Here is a 19,316-nt window from a genome sequence, read left to right as displayed (position 1 = left end):
ATGCTTTAAAGTGGTTGTGTGTGGCAGTAGGAGATGGAGGGGAAGGTCTGGAGTGATCTGAGGGCTCATCATGTCTGTAGCAGGCAGAAGCCTCTGAGGAAGGTGTGAAAGTGTAGAGTGCCAGGGCTGGGTTAGCCCAGGTGGCTTGTGCTGAGTGCTGGGATCTAAGGATGCAGTAAAAGCATTCATGGACCTCCAGAGTGTGTGAAACACCTGCTTTGGATTTGCTTCAGTGTTTATGATTTGTGGGGGCAAGTCTGAGAAAGGGGATCAGCCAGGAGAGCTCTGGGAGAGAGCAGCACCTCACTTCCACCTGTTTGCCTTGACTTAGGAATAACAACAACTATCTTATACCTCAAGCAGAGATGGTTTTTTTTTTCCAAGATCCAAAGCTGCCATCGAGTGTCTTGACATAACACAGAGCCCTGATGGTCTCCAGAATGGAGAAGTGTTTGGGAATTAACCCAGCAGGGAGTGTTGCTAGGCCCCAGTCCGGTAAAGCACTAACACACCTCTTTAGCATGGCAGTGGTCCCCTGTGCTTTCATGGACTGCTTCCATGCCTTTGTGTATTGCTGGATTGAAACTTTTGGTGAGTAGAAGAACTTTTATTTATCTCCTGGACCAGTTTCATAAACAGAACGTTAAATAATTATTTTAGATGTGTGAGAGAAAATTGAAAACTCAGCCAGTGTGCATTTGAAACAGACATTTTTACAACCATGCTGTTGTGTGAGGGGGGTGTTACATAATATTTTAATTCTTATGTCTTTTTTGTGTTCTGTGTGACAAGAAATAAGCGCTGAACTCAGTCCATAGATACCTGGGACTTGTAGGATTTTAGTTCTGTTTAGTCAATGCCAGATATTCCAGAAATGATCTTCCCAGTAGAAACACCTTTGTCCTAAACGCCAGCAAAAAAAAAAAAAAAAAAAATCCATCTTAAAATCAGATTTAATGGAGCACAAAAGCAATTCCTGTGTTTGTTGTAGGTGTTCATATCTGTCTCTTCCTTTCAGTATTCACTGAATTCTTGACCAGGTTCCTGGGGCAGGGTTTGTGGTTTAACAGTGTTTTGTTCAGCTGAGTCAATTTTAAGAGTTTCAGTTTCTGAAACTGAACTGGTGTTCAGGAATCCCCAAATCCCTGTTGCTGGCACAGCCCTCCCAGCCCAGGCAGTGCCAGCTGTGCCCCATGGCCACCTTGTCCCCAGCCCAGAGCACTCAGTGCCACCCCCAGGGGACACCTGCAGGGATGGGCACTGCAAAGCTCCCTGGGCAGCCCCTGCCAAGGCCTGAGCACCCTTTCCATGGGCAAATTCCTGCTGCTGGCCCAGCTGAGCCTGCCCTGGCCCAGCCTGAGGCCGTTCCCTCTGCTCCTGTCCCTGTTCCCTGGAGCAGAGCCCGCCCCCCCCGGCTGTCCCCTCCTGGCAGGGACTTGTGCAGAGCCACAAGGGCCCCTGAGCCTCCTTTGCTCCAGGCTCAGCCCCTTCCCAGCTCCTCAGCAATTCTCCAGCCCCTTCCCAGCTCCCTCAGCCCCTCTTGGGTCTCCAGCCCCTTCCCCGTCTTCATTCCCTTCTGTTTTAGGCTGAAGATGAAAATTCGGAACACTAAAGATTGTGGAATGCATCTGATTCATGCTGGAATTCTTTATACAGACAAGCTTTAGTATGACTTATTAACAGAGTGCTCATGTGAACAGCTCTGTATGAATTTTTAGTTAAATTGCGTTAAATTTCATTTAATTCTGTTGGTTAGGATCTCGTTGAACAGTAAAATGCTTCTCTGTTTATTACACACCAGAATTTTTTGTGACAAACAGTTCTTAGATAATAAGTCATTGGATATTTTGTGTATGCAGGTGGTTTTAAATTACCAGAGTGTTTAAGTTTAAATGCAGGTTTGTCTTTGTTCAGTAAAACCCATCTTGTGTGGATTTAAGTAGTCCCAGGATTTCCATCACGTTGCCTTTTTCTTTGTCAAACCAACAATTCACTCTGTAACCCCACTTGGCAGCACTGCTCCTCCAGCAGCTTTTCCCAGCTCAGGTGGACACTCTTGTGCTCTGCTGTGTTCTTACAAATGCTCTTTTTCCTCCTAGTGTGTGGACATAACCACAGCCATGAACGACAGAGCAGTGGCCCAGAAAAGGCTCAATGAGAACTCCTTTGACCTGGAGGCCATGTGCATGCTGAACCGGGCACAGGAGCAGGTGAGCTGGGGCCTTTCAGCAGCATTTTGGGGAGCTTGAGGCAAATCACTGTTTTCCTTTCATGGCAACTGGTTTTTCTCTCCTGTTTAAGTTTGGAAACCCAGTTGTGGGCCAGTGTTTCAAAGTTTTGCACTTCCTAACACTGAGTTTTGATGAGCTCCTTTGTGTATTCCATGTTTGCACCCAAATCACTCTGAAAAATAGTTTCAAATGTAATTTTCTGTAAATTTTGTAGTAGTTCAACAGCACAGATGTAGGTAATTCTTTCCAAAACAGTGGATTCAGCAGTTCTGGGGATAAGGAGACCCTGAACTCGCTGGAGTGGGAGCTCAGGTTTCAAGGTGACCGTTCAGATGCTTTCATCTGAGTATCACTGAACACACCAAATACCAACAACACGCTGTGAAAATTCCTGAGGGGCAGCAGGGAGGTGCAGAGGGAAACGTGCAGGTGTTGCTGCTGGTCTCAGTGTGGCTTTTCCCGTTGCAGATCGACGCCTGGGCTCAGTCCAACTCCATCCCCGGGCAGTTCACGGGCAGCACCGGAGCGCAGATCCTGTCCTCGGACGAGCTCACCAACAGCGGGCCCCAGGCGTGGATCCGAAAGGTAGAAGTGACACGGGCACTGCTGTCTCAGCAGTGACCACACTTGCCAGCAGTCCAGGACTGCACAGTGCACCACAAGTGCCTTACCCTGTGGCAGAGCACGTGCCTGGTGCAGCAGGCTGGGCTCAGTCCCTGTCCCTGGGTGTCACCGGCGAGGTGTGACCGCCGAGACGCAGCCTGCCGCTGACAGGACGCTGCTGGTGCCGCTGTGCTGGCAGTGGCACGTCCCTCACTGCCTCCCTGGCGCTGGCACACGTCAGGCAGGGTTCATCCTGCTGCTGTTTGGAAGCAGCTTTTGGCGTTGTCAAAATCCAGCAGCTTTTGGCATCGGCTTCGGCGAACCGAGTCCCAAACTGCGCTGGAGTTTGCCTCGGTTCCCTCTGGTTGCTCCTTTGCCTCTCTCTGCATCACCAGGGTTTTCTGGGAGCCAGAGATGTGGAGGATTAAAGCAGGAGTTGCAGTTAATAAGTTCCTCTCGTTCTGATAGTGTTGAGATACAGTGCAGTAGTTGCCTCTTGCTGTGGCTGATTTTGGGGTGTGGTGCGTCCTCCATCCGTGTGTTTGTGCATTCAGTTACTCAGGCTGCACCTTTGCCTGTGAACACTGATCTGGTGCTCTGGCAGGAAGGAGATCTGAGGAGTTGGAGCAGCATCCACCTTCCAGGCACAAGGAATAAGGAGTTAAGCTGGTCAGTGTGGCAGGTGCTGCAGTTGAGTCTGTATCAGATTGGGTTGGGACACCCTCCAAGATGGGAGGTCAGATTTGAGGCTTAGGTGGAATTTTCCATAAAAGTTGGTGTCAGCTGAACACAAAAGTCTGGAATTACAATATCCTGAAAATAGAAGCATTTTTTTTGCCAGGATTCACTAACTTTTATTCCACTTCATGTAGCCAAGCAGTGCAGAGAGCCAGGGAACACAGATTTGAGTCACTGGCCAGATGGGAATCTTCTGGGATCTTGCCAGTGTTAATGCAGAATGTGCATGATAAAGTCTGATTTTAACAACTATGAACAACTGAGATTGTAGCAAAATGCTGCCTTTGATGAAGACAATCCTTGTTCCTGGCAGAGGAAACTGTGAAGCACAGGGATGTGTTGGTGAGGAAGGAGTTTTTCCACGGGGGAGCTTGGGAAGGAGATCAGCAGGGCTGTGAGGGGAGGGTTCTCCCTGTCTGCAGCACCTGGAATGGGTTCCCAAGGCCCTGGAAAGGGAGCAGCTCTGAGCAGCTGTTTCCCAAACCTCCTCCCTGGGGTCTCCTGTGATGGCAGTGACAGGAGGGGCTGCTCACAAGGGTGAAGTGGAAAGGGCCAGGTGTGATTTACCTGTCCTCCAGCTTCACTCTGGGATCTGCTTTAAAGCAGCCCTACTAAACAAACCAAAATAACAGCCAAAAAAACGAGACACAAGCCAAATAAAATGCTTCAAGGGAAGAGAATGGGAGAAGAGTGTGGTCTGTGCTTGTGGACTCAACTGCTGCAAGGAGCAGAGGAGTGTTGAAACATTTTGTTGGATCTGGGCATCAGTGAGGCAGCAGCAGCTCTCCTGCCCTGCCCAGAGCTGGGAAAGTGCTGTGGTCACACTGCAGGCTCTGGGGCTGGGCACAGAGAGGCTCCTGCTGGCAGCAGGAGGAGTTGGAGGGTGAGGGAGGCGAGGGCAAAGTCCTCTCCCTGCCCTGGCATTCCTCAGCTGCTCTCCTGCTCTGCCAGAGCTGCTCAGAAGTGCCCTGGGGCTCCAGGAATGGTGGGGCTGGGAAAGCCTCACACAGCTTCGTGTGGAGTCCTGCTGTGGCTGCAGGAGGGTTTCACAGGAAGGAGCAGGCACGTGGTTCTGAGTCCATGCTCTCTTTCTCTGGGACAGGAGTACAAACCAGCCATGAAATGCAAAGTACTGCTTGTGTGTTACCTGAAATTGTGTGACAACGATCAGTTACTGAGTCAGGCTTGTGCTCCCTTTTGTGCTCCCTTTTTGGCCTAAAAACTGTATCTTAACATGAAAAAATGTGGTATTTTTCACTCAGGCCAGGAGTTGGACTTTGATCCTTACGGGTCACTTCCAACTCGGGGTGTTCTGTGTTTCTGTGGTTTTTGTCTGCAGGCAGGGCTGTGGAGATCCTTGGGGGATGTTGTGTCTGTGAGTGAGTGCACATTTCTGGCTGAGGCTGTTTGCTGAAGGCATTTCCCTCTGGAGTTTGCCATGGCTGGAGCTGTGACCGTCAGCACAGACTGAGCCTGTGGCAGCCACTCCATTTGGGTGTCAGGAAAGGAGGAATTAGAGCGAGCACAGGCACTGGGTGTGACAGAGGTCACCTCAACACCAGGGAGCTGGAACAGGAGAGTGGCTCAGCAGGGACTTGGGGAACTTGTTTGCTGAGCTCTGCCTTCACTTTGCATTTCGTGGATTTCACCTTTTCTTGTCCTTTCCCAGTGACTCTGGAGAGGTAATGTGCACTCAAACCAGACTCAGAATCTGTTTGGGAATTAGGTATTGCAGGGTTTCATGTGGAGCACTGGGGTTGGGACTCTAAGCAATGAGGTTTATGTTCTAATTCCTGGACTAATTCCTGGTGTTTTTGTGCAGGGGCCTGAGCAGGGTCCATAAAAGAATGATGTGGTGTAAGGTTTAAAAAATTTATGAACAATCTTACCTTTCCCTTTGAAAAAGTGGCTTCTGTTTCAGTTTGTCACCATCAGTGTAATCAGTTCACAAATGTGACTCATTTTTCTGAAGGTTGCTTCTATTTTTATTCCCTTTTTCCTTCTAAACACACTGTGCTGCTGAAGAAATGTCAGAGCAAGTGGTCAAACATTTTTTGTTTTTCCAAGCAAATTCTGTTGAGGTCTGTTTACTCCCCCTTTCCCAGACTCACCCCTTGGTTCTGGATTTATCAGCTCAATTCTGGAGCCTGAACTTGCTCCCCAGAGCCGGGGCTGTGCTCAGGGGCAGCCCTGGGGAGCTGCTGGGTCACTCACTTGTGCTGATCCCTGGGGTGCAGAAAGTTCTGGAAAGTGCAAACCTCCCTTCCATTCTTGCAGGCACAGCAGAGCAGAGCTCCTCTCAGGGTGGAAGGGAAGCTGAGCCCTGTGGCTGCCCTCAGCAGAGCTGGTGTTCCTGCTGGGAACAAGGAGCTTTCCTTGGGAGCCTGGCTCACCTGGCAGCAGGGCAGAGCAGCTCTGTGCTCACTAGGATCTTGGCAATGAGGAATTGTTCCCTGGCAGGGTGGGCAGGGGCTGGGATGGAATTCCCAGAGCAGCTGGGGCTGCCCCTGGATCCCTGGCAGTGCCCAAGGCCAGGCTGGACACTGGGGCTGGAGCAGCCTGGCACAGGGCAAGGTGTCCCTGCCATGGCAGGGCTGGCACTGGATGATCTTTAAGGTCCCTCCTGACCCAAAGCAGTCTGGAATTCCATGATTCCATAGGAGGTGAGTTCTGTTGGACTGGCTGCTCTCTTTCCCAGCCATCCCTTTTTCCCTGCTGTTGTGCAGAAGCTGGGAGCAGCACCTGCAGGTGCTTAGGAGCAAACACTATCTCAACACTGCTGCTCTCTTTCCCAGCCATCCCTTTTTCCCTGCTGTTGTGCAGAAGCTGGGAGCAGCACCTGCAGGAGCAAAGGGCTTGTGAGGCATCTGCTGGGCTTCTTCAGCAAGGGATTCCTGCTCCTGTCTGTGGGAAGGATTGGGACTGCTGCTGAAAGGGCCAGAGCATCTTCCAGTTCAGCACCCAGCCCAAATTCCCTTCCTCAGGATCCCTGCAAGGTGCCACAGGGAGCAGATCGTGCCCAGAGCTCCAGGAGTGTTTGGAGCTCCCAGGGAAGCCAGGGATTGTTGGGCTGTGCAGGGCCAGGAGCTGGACTTGGATGGTCCTTGTGGGTCCCTTCCCACTCAGGAGATGCTGGGATTTAATGGGAAATTCTGCTGCCTGGCACAAGTTTTTCCCAAGTGATGCTTCCTCCTGGAGCTTGGAACTTCCTTGGAGTTCAGCCTTTAGTCCTGCCCTGAACTGCCACCCCCTGCCTTCAAGGCTTTGCTGTCTTTGCTTCCTAAATTGCTGCTCCAAAGAGTCAGCCTGAAGAATCAGCAAGAAAGTTAATTAAAACTGCTCTAAGGCCTCTGAAGGAATCAGGTTTTGCCTTCTCTTTAAAGCAAGTGCTGACACAAGAATGTGGCTCTTGAGTGTCTCCATGTGTTGGCAGAATGGAAGTGGAATTTCATGGAATTTAGAGCTCAAAATACGAGGAAAAAAGTATCAAATTGTCCTGCAGGCTCCCTCGAATTAAGACCAGTGAATGAAAGAGAAATGGTTTTGTAAATAATGAGTTAGTTCTGACAGCAGTAACCAAATGCTCAGAAACCTGGGGCTTCTTGTGTTCCATCCCCTTTAATTTGTATCTGCAAAGGTCCAGAGCTGCTCAGGAGTTTTTGGGAGACTCACCCTGGGATGGTTTTTAAAATGAGAAGAATTGTGCCTCTTGCTTCCCCACTTCAGTGAACATTTCTGTTGCCTCTATGGTTTTCAGTGAGTTCCAAACCCAGCAGCAGTTTTACCCCCACTCATTAAATCATGGGCTGAGGGAAGTCGCCTGTTACTGAACTACAAAAAAATACAATGTACAGGTGGCTTTAGAGGTTTGCATTCACTTTATTATTAAAAGGAAAAAAACCCACCAGAATGAAAATGCAGGAACTTTCTCCTTGCTGCAGACCTTTGCCTCCTCAGTGACCCGAGTCCAAGGGGGCTTCTCCTGGCTCCTTTCCCACTGGTACCAGAATTCCTTCCTCTAGCCTTTTGGTGGGAGGCACAAGTATTTGTGTATTCTGGAATTATTATTAATAATAACTATTATTAATAATAATAAATGTGTAAGTCATTGTTGTGCTGGCTCTGTCGATCACATTGAAGAGTGAGCACAAAGTTCCTGCTGCAGTTTCCCTCCAGGATCCCGAATTCTCCCACGGAAGGGGTGCTTTAACAAACAGCCCTTTGGAACCTAGAACTTCCTGTTTCCAGTTTCTGCAGTTTGTTCAGGCTCTGGTAATTCCTCTGTAGGAGCTCAGGGCTTTGACCAGGAGCAGGATGTTTTGGTTCTGCTCTGTCCTTGCTCCAGCCCTGAGCCAGGACGTGTCCAGGCGTTTGGGAAAGCCGAGTGAGCCCGCAGTGACCTCAGCAGGAGCTTGCGCTGTGTCCTTTGTGAACTGAACACACCCCGTGGTGCTGGAACAGCCAGGGAGCCAAAATCCTGCCCTCCAGCAGGAGCCAGCCCAGCTCCAGAGCCTGGAGGGAGCTTCTCCTACAGGATGTTCCTGGAGAAGACGGGAGGAGGGAGTGGGAACTGAGGGAAGGGGTGTGGATGCTGCGTCTGAGGGACTGGCTCTGCGCCAGCCCCAGCTCTGCTCCTCCAGCCACGTGGATCCGTGCGGATCCAGACAGGGATTTCCTGGCCCGGGCAGAGATTGGGATCATTCCTGGCACAGCCTCCGGTGAGGTTTTCCTGTCACACTTCTGCCAGCCTCCAGCGCGGGGGCCGGACGCAGACGCGTGTTGGGAATCCCAGCCCCGTGGCTCTGCTCCCTGCCGGCGGCCCCCGGGAGCCCTGGGAACGCAGGGACACGTCGGTGCCGCAGTGCGACAGCCCCGGGCCTGCGCTGAGCTCCAGGAGCTGCCAGGGATGCCCAGGCTGGGATTGCTGGGCTCTCCGTGCTGTCATGGGTCCCTTCCAGCTCAGGCCGTCCGTGACTCTGTGAGCTCCGGGGAAGTCCCTGTGCCGCGAGCCCAGCTCCGGAGGAAGCAGAGCCCCGAGAGCGGCGCGGGCGCGCCCGGGCAGCGAGCCAGCCCGCGCCGGGCTCCAGCAGGTCCTGCTCTCACGGAAATGCTTGCCTTGCTTCTGGGGTCAGCGGGGGGGCACGAGAGATGATGGTTCACAGAATAACCTGTGAACTTTCACCCCTCTATATGGAAACTTGTTTCAGGGTCAAATCCTTGTAGCCGCCTTCTTGCCACGGTCAGTGCCAGCCCTACTATTCACAACACTGCGGCCAGCGAGGCCTAGGTACGTAACATTTAAGGAGTTTTTACAGTTCTTTACATCAAAGCAGATGTTTAAACTTTCTGTTGATAAGCTTTCACCGTTTAACAACTTTTGTTAATGCTCATTTGAAAGAATGTGACGACTGCTGCTGCTAAACTGGGGGGCCAAGCGCCTTTTTCCGTTAAAATAAAGAGAGGGGAAAGCAAAACCTGTTTGTTCCATGTGGAATTTCAGAGTAGAACTTGAATGTGCAACTGCTGTGTAATGAATCAGGTGGGGAGAGGTTTTTTTTTTTAAGATTTAAATCCGCCTAAACAGCCTGTGAATGTCATGACTAAATGTGCTTGTGTTCTGTTGGACGAGGAGGTGCCCCTGGCACAGCCGTGCCGGGATCAGTTCCCACTTCCCGAGCTGAGGAGATCTCTGGGATCAGAGCAGAGTCTTTAGAGCCGGATGGTTGTCGCTTGGTTAAACACATCTGTCTGCCAAGGGTCACTGCCACTTTGGGATCACCTTAGATTTCTCCTAAGTTGTTCTTTTTTTGCCAAACATTGATTTGTGTCTCGTGTGTCCGCGTGAATTCCGGGTTCCGCGCACTGGTTTGGGCTAAAAATCCACAGAGCTCAGGTGGATTTTTTTTATTTTATTTATTTATTTTTTTTTTTAAATTGAGTCTGTGAAAAGTTGTTAGAAACGTTTTTTGGAAGTTCCCGCTTCTTACTTCAAATCACAGCGCTAACTTTAGGCCTTGTTTTACTTCTCTTTTTCTGGATAGGATCAGTTCTTAAGAGCAGCCCCTGTAACTGGAGGAATGGGAGCTCAGCTGATGAGGAAAATGGGCTGGAGAGAAGGAGAAGGGCTTGGGAAGAACAAGGAAGGCAGCGTTGAGCCCATCATGGTGGACTTCAAGACAGATCGAAAAGGTGAGTCCTGCCCCAGAAATGCCCTGTGGCTTCTCTCCTCTCAGCTGCCTGGGGATGGCAGAGCCCTTGGAAGCAGGAGGTGTTGCCTGGGTGGCTTCTCTGACACATGAACAGATTCTGGGATTTCACCTCAGGTTTGCCAAGGCCTGGGATCAGTCCAAAGCTTTGTCCCTGTGGAAAAGCTGCAGTGGTGGCTCTGCAGAAAGTGGCTGGAGCAGGAGCAGGGATAGAAATGGAATAGTGGGGTCAGTTTTACAGAGGGGTGAGGACAGAGCTGAGAGCCCCAAAGCTGAGCTTTGTGACTGACTCACACTCAGGGCTTTGGGGCTTCCTTGGGGATTCTGGTCCTCTTTTTGTCCCTCATTTCCCTGCTGTTCATCTCCTGCCTGATCCTGCTGAAGGCATCCCTGCTCATCCTCAGGGCTGGTTCCAGAGGCAGCTTCAGCCTCCACTTGAGCTGGAAACCTCCCCTGTTTTCCATGGTTTCCTGTCCATGGCCACAGGGGAGAGCTCACTTGGTGCAGCAGAACCATCCAGTGGTGCTGCTCCTTCACTTGGCCCCTGAGGTTTGTGTGCTGGGTGCTGAGGGAGATTCTCCATCTGAAACACCTCTCCAGCTTCTGACTGCTTTAAATCCAAAACTGAGCAGTCAGGATTTCTAATTTAATTATTCTGCTCTGCATGGAACAAAACTACTCCACACTGACTGTGGGACACATTCCTGCTGTTCTAAAGATTTCTTCTGCACCAGGAACCTTCAATCCCAGCTCAAAGCAAGGGGTGGAAATACTCAGGATTTTCATTTCAAGGCCATTGGATGGGGCTTGGAGCAGCCTGGCACATGGAGGGTGTCCCTGCCATGGCAGGGGTGGCACTGGATGGGCTTTAAGGTCCCTCCCAGCCCAAACCATTCTGAGATCCTGGGATTTCAGGACTTGTGTTGGCTTTTGTCACTGCTCAGAATGAGCTTGGAATGGCCAAACCCCTCACATGTTTTTCTTTACAACCTTTCTGTGTAAAGAAAGAAATGAAACCCCAAAAGTGGCACAGGGGCTCCTCCTGGCCTGGGAGGAGGAGGTTTGGTTTGGTTTGTAAGGAACTTATTAGACATTTTTTAACGTAGAAAAAAAGTATTTTATTTTCTGAATATTAAAATTTATATGTTAATAATTATTGAAGTATATATTTTAATAAATATACATTTATAAATATAAACCAGCCCTCAATAAAATACAATTCCTGGTCCCAGGAAGTGACTCAGGAGGCTGCAGATTGTTTGAAATTCCCAGCTGAGGTCCCAGAGCCAGGAGGTGGAGTGTCAGTGACTCAGGAGCAGGGAGACAGTTTAATGAGGAGGATGAGAATCCCATGTTGGGTTTGGGTTTAAAACTCCATGAAGGGGGGAAACCCTCAGCCTTTCCTTCAGGGATTGCCTCTGATGGCTTCATGCCCCTTGGAAAGGCCCTGCTTAGGAGCTGCAGGAATATTGGGGTGAATATCTGGTAAGGAGGGAAGGATTTTCCTGTAAAGCAAAAGAAACCCAAATGCCACCCAAAAAAAGCTGAAGGAACAGGAAGACACTGGAAGCAATTGCAGTATCTCCCTGTCTGTATTCACCAAAGCCACAGCAGGAAAACCTGAGGTAAGAAACAAAGGAATATGGAAAGGTTGAAGTCTGAGAGTGGCAAAATCCACGGGGAGAAGCTTGAGTTTCTCTGGTGGATTGTCACTGGAATTTCAGACTTTTCTGGCAATTCTTCAGTGTGTTTCTTGGTCTTGTGAGATTTTCAGAAGAACAGTGTTGAGCTTTGGTGTTTGCCAGGGAGCACAGGAGAGCCTGTGCTCCCTGCAGCCCTTTGGGGCTGCTCTGCTGCTTTGTTCCCTGGTGGGATGGAGGTCCCAGCTTGGGCTGCTGGAACCCTGTGAATTCAGAGAGCACACGGAATCCGGGGTGTCACTCCTGGCAGGAGGGGACACAGGGACATCTCTGGATAATGGGAATGGTTCCTGTGCTCCTGTCTGGGGCAGACTGAAGGCAGGGGGTGACTCTGGGCTGCACAGCACAGTAGGGGAATGTTCTTCACTGTCTCCCTTGTTGATTGTTTCTCCAAAGAGGGCATGGAAAACCAGGTTACCGTGGAAAACCAGGTGTTCTCTGCCTTGTGTAAGGCTGCTCGGAGTTTTCTCCTCTCGGCTGCTCCAGAGTCTTCCTGGAGCCCTTGGGAAGAATGTGCTGAGTGGAATGATGGAACAGGGTGGAGGGTTGAGAGCTGGGTGGAGCTCCAGGTGTCCCCTGTGGTCCCTGGTTGTGCTGTGCTGATGGCTCAGGGGAATGGGCAATGTCAGCGTGCCTGTGTTCTTCGCAGGGCTTGTTGCTGTGGGAGAGAAGGCCCAGAAGAGGTCCGGCCATTACGTGGTGATGAAGGATCTTTCAGGTGAGGCTCTTGTCTGGAACGATGCAGTAGCCAGAGGCTGGGTGGGCACTGACCCTGGGGTGTCTGTGTGCCAGGGAAGCACCCGGTGTCTGCGCTGATGGAGATCTGCAACAAGAGGAGGTGGACGCCCCCCGAGTTCGTGCTGGTGGACGACAGTGGGCCTGATCACCGCAAGCATTTCATCTTCAAGGTGGGTCTGGGCTGCCTGCCCCTGTGCTGCTTTCCCTGTGCCAGGGGTGAAATCCATGTTTCTGTTTGATAGAAACACCTCACGGGGCTGGCTGAGGATGGTGGAGCCGTCTCGGTGCTGGAACGTGCAAGTCCTGTTCCTGGAAAGGCCAAACCGAGTCCCTGGAGCACTTTATTCTGGGATCCCAGGGCTGGAGCCCCTCTGGAGCCGGGCTGGGAGAGCTGGGGGTGCTCACCTGGAGGAGAGAAGGCTCCAGGGAGACCTCAGAGCTCCTTGCAGGCCCTAAAGGGGCTCCAGCAGAGCTTGAGAGGGACTGGAGACAAGGGCTGGAGGGGCAGGATGCAGGGAGTGGCTTCCCACTGCCCGAGGGCAGGGCTGGATGGGATCCTGGGAATGAGGAATTGTTCCCTGGCAGGGTGGGCAGGCCCTGGCAGAGGAAGCCCAGGGCAGCTGTGGCTGCCCCTGAATCCCTGGCAGAGCCCAAGGCCACTGGGGCTTGGAGCAGCCTGGGCCAGTGGAAGGTGTCCCTGCCATGGCAGGGGTGGCACTGGCTGGGCTCTGAGGTCCCTCCCAACGCCAAGCACGGTGGGATCCCGTGGAATGTCCGTGCTGACAGGCAGCCAGGGGATCTGTGTCCCTAAAAAGGAGCTGCCCAGACTGTGCCTGGGGCAGCCACGGCCCCCTCGCTAACCCCTGGTTCCCCCGTGCCAGGTGAGAGTCAATGGCAACGAGTACAGGCCCACCTTTGCCAGCCTTAACAAGAAGCACGCGAAAGCCACGGCGGCCACGGCGGCGCTGCAGGCCATGGGACTCGTACCAAAGGAAAGCATGGTCAATACCACCATGTTCAGGAGTGCCTCACACCGCTAAGCTTGGCTTTACTGGGACGCTGGTTCTGAGCGTTTTACTCTGCACAAGAAATGGTGTTTGCCCCTCTCACGTTGTAAATACATCGGCGATTCCCACCTTGTAAAAACTGTACAGGCGCCCGCAGGTTTTTTCTTTTGTACCATCCAAATGTATTTAAATCATACTTAGTTTTTGGTATGTTTATATTGTTTACATTAGTGATGTAATTATTTCTTAAACGACTAAATCGGACGACAGACTCTGGAGGCATCAGAAATCCAGACCCTTGGCTGAAGCTCGTGCAGTTCCTCTCCTGGCAGAGCGTTGACCCTTTGGTAGAGTTTTCTAGTGGCTGCAGAGTTCCCTGGGCTCGGGGAGGTGCTGGGGACACCCGGGGGCCGTGCCCGGGCTCTGCCCCTCGGTGCCACCGGGGGGACGCGGAGGCTCCGACGCCGCCCGGCCCCAGGAGGGGGCTGGGGCTGCTCTTCCCAACCAGTGAATCCACTGCCTGATGCCGATTGTACGGATTTGTGGTTCATGTGAATTTTAAACTCTTTAACAAATCTACAACTGGATTTGGGGGGAGGGAGGGGGTAGAATGACGCTTCAATTGTTGTACCCAACTTGGTCAATAAAGCAGCACAAGTTCATAATCTTCACCCCTGGTCAGTAAACAGTAATTCCAGCGGATCCCAAGCCAGGAAACGGGAATTTAAACACGCCTTCTGCAAGAAACACACGATAGGGAAGTGGCTTTGTGAGGATTCCCAACAGCCACGGGGGTGGCAGGAGCAGCTCTGCTTGGTTGTGTTTGCTTTGAACTGTTCCGAAATAACTCCTTGGGATGAAATGTTCCCATAAGGATCCTCTGCCCTCAAGGAGCCTGACCCAGAGTTCGGGCAGTTGGACAGCAGAGAGGATGTAGGAAGCTTTTCCTGCTTTTATTTTATTTTTTATTTAAGAAGCATTAATCTTTGATCTGTGTGCACGTGGGATTGGAAGGGGCAGTGCACCCTCCCTGAGGGATCCGAGTTAGGAGCAGGCTGCCAGGATTTGTGCCCTGGGGTCACTCAGGCGCTTGTCCCAGACAAGTCTTGGTGAGGTGTGAGCCTGAGCTGGGTTTGGGGACAGGACAAACCCAGCCAGGCTGCTCAGGCCTCACGTGAGGGACCCTTTGGCCGTGTGTCCATGGAGCTGAGGAATTCCTGGTACCTGGAGCCGTGTGGATCCCGTCGGTGTCACGGAACGCGGCGTCTCCTTGCTCTGCAGGGACAAGGGTTGGTGTTTCCTGTGCAGCAGGGAGTCGGGGTTGGTTTGGAGACAGAAAAGCCCCTCTTGAGTCTGTCCAAGCGCTCCGAAAATGCTTCAGTTGATCTTCATTTCATGGACGTTGTTGTCTTGAATTAAACTTTTTTCCCTTTGGCATCTCGCCTTCGGTCTCTGACTAAGTGTGTGGAGCTTGTCCTGTGAACTGCTGGGGAGGTGTGAAATCCCAGGAAACGTGGGGGGAGGCACCTGGGGGGGCTGGGGGTGTCTGGCTCCACCCCGGGCCGGGAGCAGCTCCCAGCACTCAGTGGCTTGGCAGAGCTCAGAGCTCGCAGCTGCTGAGGATTCTCTCCAGTCCTGCTCAGGCTTCACAGCTGGACACGATCAAATTTGGGAATGTACAACCCCCCCGTACTTGTTTACTTCTTTTTTCTGTATCCCTGTTTCCCATGCGTAAGGTAAAGACCTGAGTTCTCTCCCAGCAGAAGAGAAATCCAGTCCCACTAAAGACTCCATTTGTAAAATCCTCAGAAAGGTCTGGATTTCATGGCTTAAAGCTGGGGGGCTGTGTGTTCCTTGGAGTCACATATCCTCCAGGAACAGCCCTGCATCCCAGAACTGCTGGCATTTGCTCCTGGGGCTGGCAGGTCACAGCACTTCTGCAAAGCCACGATTAATCACCAAGAGTTCCAGCAGAGCTGCATCCCTGCTGGATCCCTGGGGCAGGACACTGCTCCTGCTGGGGACAGAAAGGGTCTGGAGGCAGAGGAAGCTTTTGCTGGGGCTGCTCCGTGTTCCATGTGCCTTTCCTCGATGATCCCAGACCCCAGGGGCACCGGCAGGGAAAGCTGAGCTTTGCTGCCCATGGCTTCACTTCCAGTAAGGAACACCAGATTACAGAAATATGGCTGGACAGCACAAACACGAGTTGGTTCTACTTCCCACTCAGCTGTGGCATTCCCTGCTGCAGGAATGTGCTCAGCCAAGAGCTGTGGAAAAGTGACACACTCCCCAAAAGGCCTGGGAACACTCAGAGCACCTGGTCAGACCCTTCTCCTCTTCCTCTCTGATCCATGGAATCCCTGGGGCTGGCACAGCCCTCCCACCCCAGGCAGTGCCAGCTGTGCCCCATGGCCACCTTGTCCCCAGCCCAGAGCACTCAGTGCCACCCCCAGGGGACACCTGCAGGGATGGGCACTGCAAAGCTCCCTGGGCAGCCCCTGCCAAGGCCTGAGCACCCTTTCCTCCTGCTCAGGTGCTGCAGCCGATTGATTCCTGCCCTTGTTCCCCTCCAGGCTGTGCTTTGTGAGCCCGGGGTGGCTGTGGGAGCTCTGCTGAGCAGCCCTGGGGTGCTCTGACCTCCTTTCCTCCCTGTGGAGTTCGAAGATGACCCAACCCAAGAGGTGCCACACACCAAGGTGCAGCTGCTGAGGGTGGCAGGGGGCTGTGAACAGTCTGGGAAGGGGTTTTGCCAAGCATTCCACCCATCCATAGGATCCCAGAAGGTTTGGGCTGGAAGGGACCTTAAAGCTCATCTGGTTCCTATCCCCTGCCCTGGGGGGGTTCTAGTTCTGACCTGGTTAGGAGTTCCTGCCCCAAGCAGGAGCAGAAATTCCATGCTTGGAACAGAAGGTGCGTGTGCGTGGGGAACAGTGACCTGCCAGGGGCAAACCAGACCAATAAAACCACGTTTTATTTAAAAAACCTTTTCTACAATAAAAAAGGAGCTGTCCAAGGCCTTTCCCCTCCTTTCCTTCAAAGCCCTTGGAAGTGTTCCCGTGCAGCAGCTCCGTGGGCTGTCCCTCCTGCCCTGCCCCAAGCCCAGCACCTGCAGCCCTGGGAGGCAGTGTCCAGCAGCATTCCTAGGCCTTCCAGGTGTAGGCGTAGTCCTTCATCTCCAGCAAGCGGATGGAAGATTTCCCCAGAGTCGGACACTGACTCAGCTGCTCCAGAGTCTTGGGATGCAGCCCGCAGGCAGAGAGGTCCTGCTGCACATCCTCCTGTGGAGGGCACACACACGCAGTGAGGATCCCCGCTCCAGCAGCGCTGGATCCCGCGGGGGAGCGAGGCAGGACGAGCCCCGGGGGCTGCGGGCCGTGCGCTCACCTGGGGCGGGGCCGGCCGGGTGTTGAAGGCGGCGCTGGGCTCGTGGGCGCTGAGCAGGGCGCGGAAGGCTCCGCGCTGCGCCGGGCCCAGCACCAGCGTCAGGGCGTGCAGGGCGTGCGGCAGGACGGGCCCCAGCAGCTCCAGGCTGAACACGTCCTCAAAGCCCCCCGGCGCCCGGGCACGGCCGCTGACAGTCCGAGCCTGGGGGCACAACAGCGCCGTTAGGTGGGCGCGACCCGTCGATTTCTCCCCACCTGAGCTGAATCTCTTTAATAAAGGCATTGAAAAGGGGAAAGATCTCCTGCCCTTTTTATGTCAGTGCTGCACAAAGCACGGCCGGCGGTTCTCACCACAGCCCCACTGAAAACAGGAACGCTTCTCGGAATTGGCCACTCCCTGCGCAGTGCATGAGGTTTCAGTGTCCCTGTAACTCTAAAATGTTACCCCCTGGACTGCAGGAATGCTGTAGGGGTTGGGAAGTGCACAAAATCAGGATGAACTCTGGTGGAACAAGTGGATCCTGTTCTTACTAGGAAGAAAATCGGGTTGGATATAGGGAAAAAATTCTTTGCTGTAGGGTGAGGAAGCCCTGGCACAGCTGTGGCTACCCCTGGATCCCTGGAAGTTTCCAAGGCCAGGTTGGACAAGGTTGGGAACAACCTGGGATAGTGGAAGGTGTCCCTGGCCATGGCAGGGACTGGGATGATCCTGAAGGTCCCTCCCAACCCAAACCATTCCTTGCAGGAACAGAATGTTCCTGTGGCTCAAGGGCTCCTCGTGCAAGGGGCTGGGATAGTCTGAGACCCCAACGGATCTGGGGAGAATCTCTTAACAACCATTTTCCCTCTGGGCAGCTCTGCACAGCCTCTTGTCCCTCAGGAGGAGAGGGAAGGGAACGCTGGGATGGCAGCTCAGTGGATGTTGTAGGGATTTAGGAACACGCTGTGCCTGCAGACAAAATCCTGGCTCAGGAAATGACACGAAGCCAGGGTGTGTTCCCCTGGGGAAGGAACAGCTTCCTCCCCGTTCCCGGAGCCAGCCGCGTCCCTCACCTTGAGCGTCTGCATGGTCCCGCCCCGGAAGGCCACCGGGGCCAGCAGCGTGGGGGGCAGCCCCGCCTGCGGCCCCGCCACCGCCACCAGGCTGCGGCAGCTGATCAGGAAGTTGAGCAGCGTGAAGGTGTGGCTGCCCCTCACCAGCACCAGCGACTCGGGCCTGTGATCCACCCGCACCTCGTGCTTCTCCTTGCGCCTGGGGGGCCGAGTCAAAGGAAAGCCACGGCAAAAAGCTGGAGCTGTGAGCCCCCCCCACACCCCATCTGACCGAAGTCCTCAAAACCAGACCCCACCCAGCTTTGCACCCACCCAGATCTGCTCTTCAGATATTAAGCAGCGTCTTAATCCTGGCTTCAAATACTTGCAAAGTGACCAGAAAGAAAATGCAGTATCTAACAACATGCAGGAACGTGAGGATTCATATTTGGAAAGCAGTTCTCAAAAACTTCTACAGAACTGAAATGCACTGTAACAGCTGCAGGGGTTCCCAGTGTCACACATCTGGAAGATCAAAGGAAGGATACAGTTGGATAGAAATAGTATCTGGTTTCTTCACCTTGTCTTGGACTCCCATCTCCTCAAGCCAAGAGAAGCTTCCATCATCATCATCATCACTGTGAGCTCGTTCCCTGGAGACACAGGGTCAGCGTTAGGAGGGCAGTGCCACTGAGGAAGGTTTTCCAAATGGACTGTGCAGGAGCCTGGAGATGCCCTTGAACTCCAGCACTGCACAACTGTGGGAAATGGAAAGATAGAAACTTCCACAGATTCAGGAGGGTTTGATCTGCAGCCTTGCAAGGAGCTTGGACTGATGTAAAAATAAAGTACATTATTAAGTAGAATAACAGATATTAAGAACAAAGGACAGACATGAAGCAGAAAAATCATAAACTTATTTTCTACAGATGTAAGAATATGCCTTAAGAAAGTGCAAAACTGTATTGATAAAATGGTGAAGGGTTTATAATGTAAGGGTGAGGATGCACAGAGTAACCAAGAGTTTAGCAGTTATAATAGAAACATGTGTGTGCATGTGAGCTATTGATAAAATGGTGAAGGGTTTATAATGTAAGGGTGAGGATGCACAGAGTAACTAAGAGTTTAGCAGTTATAACAGAAGCATGTGTGTGTATGTGAGTTAGAAACCCATTGGATTAAAGTATCCACAGTGCAGCAGAAGTAAAGGTGATAGGTTAGAAATGCAAAATAAACCCTGTGGCAACTGCCTGTTGGGCTAGAAAGTTCTATATTGCCTTCTGACGAAGACACTTGTGCCTACTCTGAGCTCCGGCCGAATGCTCGCTCCTCTAACACCTCACGGCCTCCGAGGTGCCGTTTAAGGACGGTCCCACCCCTTTGAGACAACGACTCCGTTACTCACCCCTCACGGCCTCTGAGGTGGCGTTTAAGGACGGTCCCACCCCTTTGTGACAACGACTCCTTTACTCACCCCGCGTCCTCCACAGTGCTGCCCCCTCCGAGCCCCTCGGCCGTCTCCGCTCCCGCGCTCTCCTCGGAGCTCTCCCGCCTCCTGGCCCGGCTTTCCTCGAGCAGAGGCATGGAGAACTCCACGCCTGGCGCGGGGGAGAGGCGGCGGTGAAGGGCGGGCGGCGCGCCGGCCCTGCCCCGCGGCCCGTCCCCCCGCCGCGGCCTT

General features: G+C 52.7%; 2 protein-coding genes across 6 annotated transcripts in view; one reads left to right on the top strand and one right to left on the bottom strand.

The window, feature by feature from the left end:
• The window catches only part of SON (SON DNA and RNA binding protein), a 36,910-nt gene extending 22,250 nt beyond the window's left edge, over window positions 1–14,660 (top strand). For 3 of the 5 annotated variants that reach the window (XM_041402147.1, XM_041402146.1, XM_041402150.1), the window contains 6 exons: window positions 2,100–2,210; window positions 2,700–2,816; window positions 9,614–9,761; window positions 12,128–12,196; window positions 12,271–12,386; window positions 12,459–13,240. In XM_041402147.1, the coding sequence (XP_041258081.1) occupies window positions 2,100–2,210; window positions 2,700–2,816; window positions 9,614–9,761; window positions 12,128–12,196; window positions 12,271–12,386; window positions 12,459–13,076 (1,179 nt within the window). In that variant the 3' untranslated portion in view covers window positions 13,077–13,240. Of the gene's footprint in view, window positions 1–2,099; window positions 2,211–2,699; window positions 2,817–8,779; window positions 8,860–9,613; window positions 9,762–12,127; window positions 12,197–12,270; window positions 12,387–12,458 lie in introns of those variants that run through there. The other 2 variants (XM_041402148.1, XM_041402149.1) reach the window with 2 other exon arrangements.
• A 1,340-nt stretch (window positions 14,661–16,000) lies between these two features.
• Window positions 16,001–19,316, bottom strand: part of DONSON (DNA replication fork stabilization factor DONSON) — an 8,222-nt gene continuing 4,906 nt past the window's right edge. The window contains exons 6-10 of the mRNA XM_041402151.1: window positions 19,113–19,259; window positions 18,187–18,291; window positions 17,660–17,858; window positions 16,608–16,808; window positions 16,001–16,501 (exon numbers count right to left, since the gene is read on the bottom strand). Of these exons, the coding sequence (XP_041258085.1) occupies window positions 16,364–16,501; window positions 16,608–16,808; window positions 17,660–17,858; window positions 18,187–18,291; window positions 19,113–19,259 (790 nt within the window). The 3' untranslated portion in view covers window positions 16,001–16,363. The remainder of the gene's footprint in view (window positions 16,502–16,607; window positions 16,809–17,659; window positions 17,859–18,186; window positions 18,292–19,112; window positions 19,260–19,316) is intronic.

This window comes from Onychostruthus taczanowskii, unplaced genomic scaffold (assembly GCF_017590055.1).
Source record: "Onychostruthus taczanowskii isolate IOZ18803 unplaced genomic scaffold, ASM1759005v1 scaffold194, whole genome shotgun sequence".
NCBI lineage: Eukaryota > Metazoa > Chordata > Aves > Passeriformes > Passeridae > Onychostruthus > Onychostruthus taczanowskii.
Note: the sequence above shows the minus strand (reverse complement) of the source record. Positions and strands in the feature narration are given on the sequence as shown.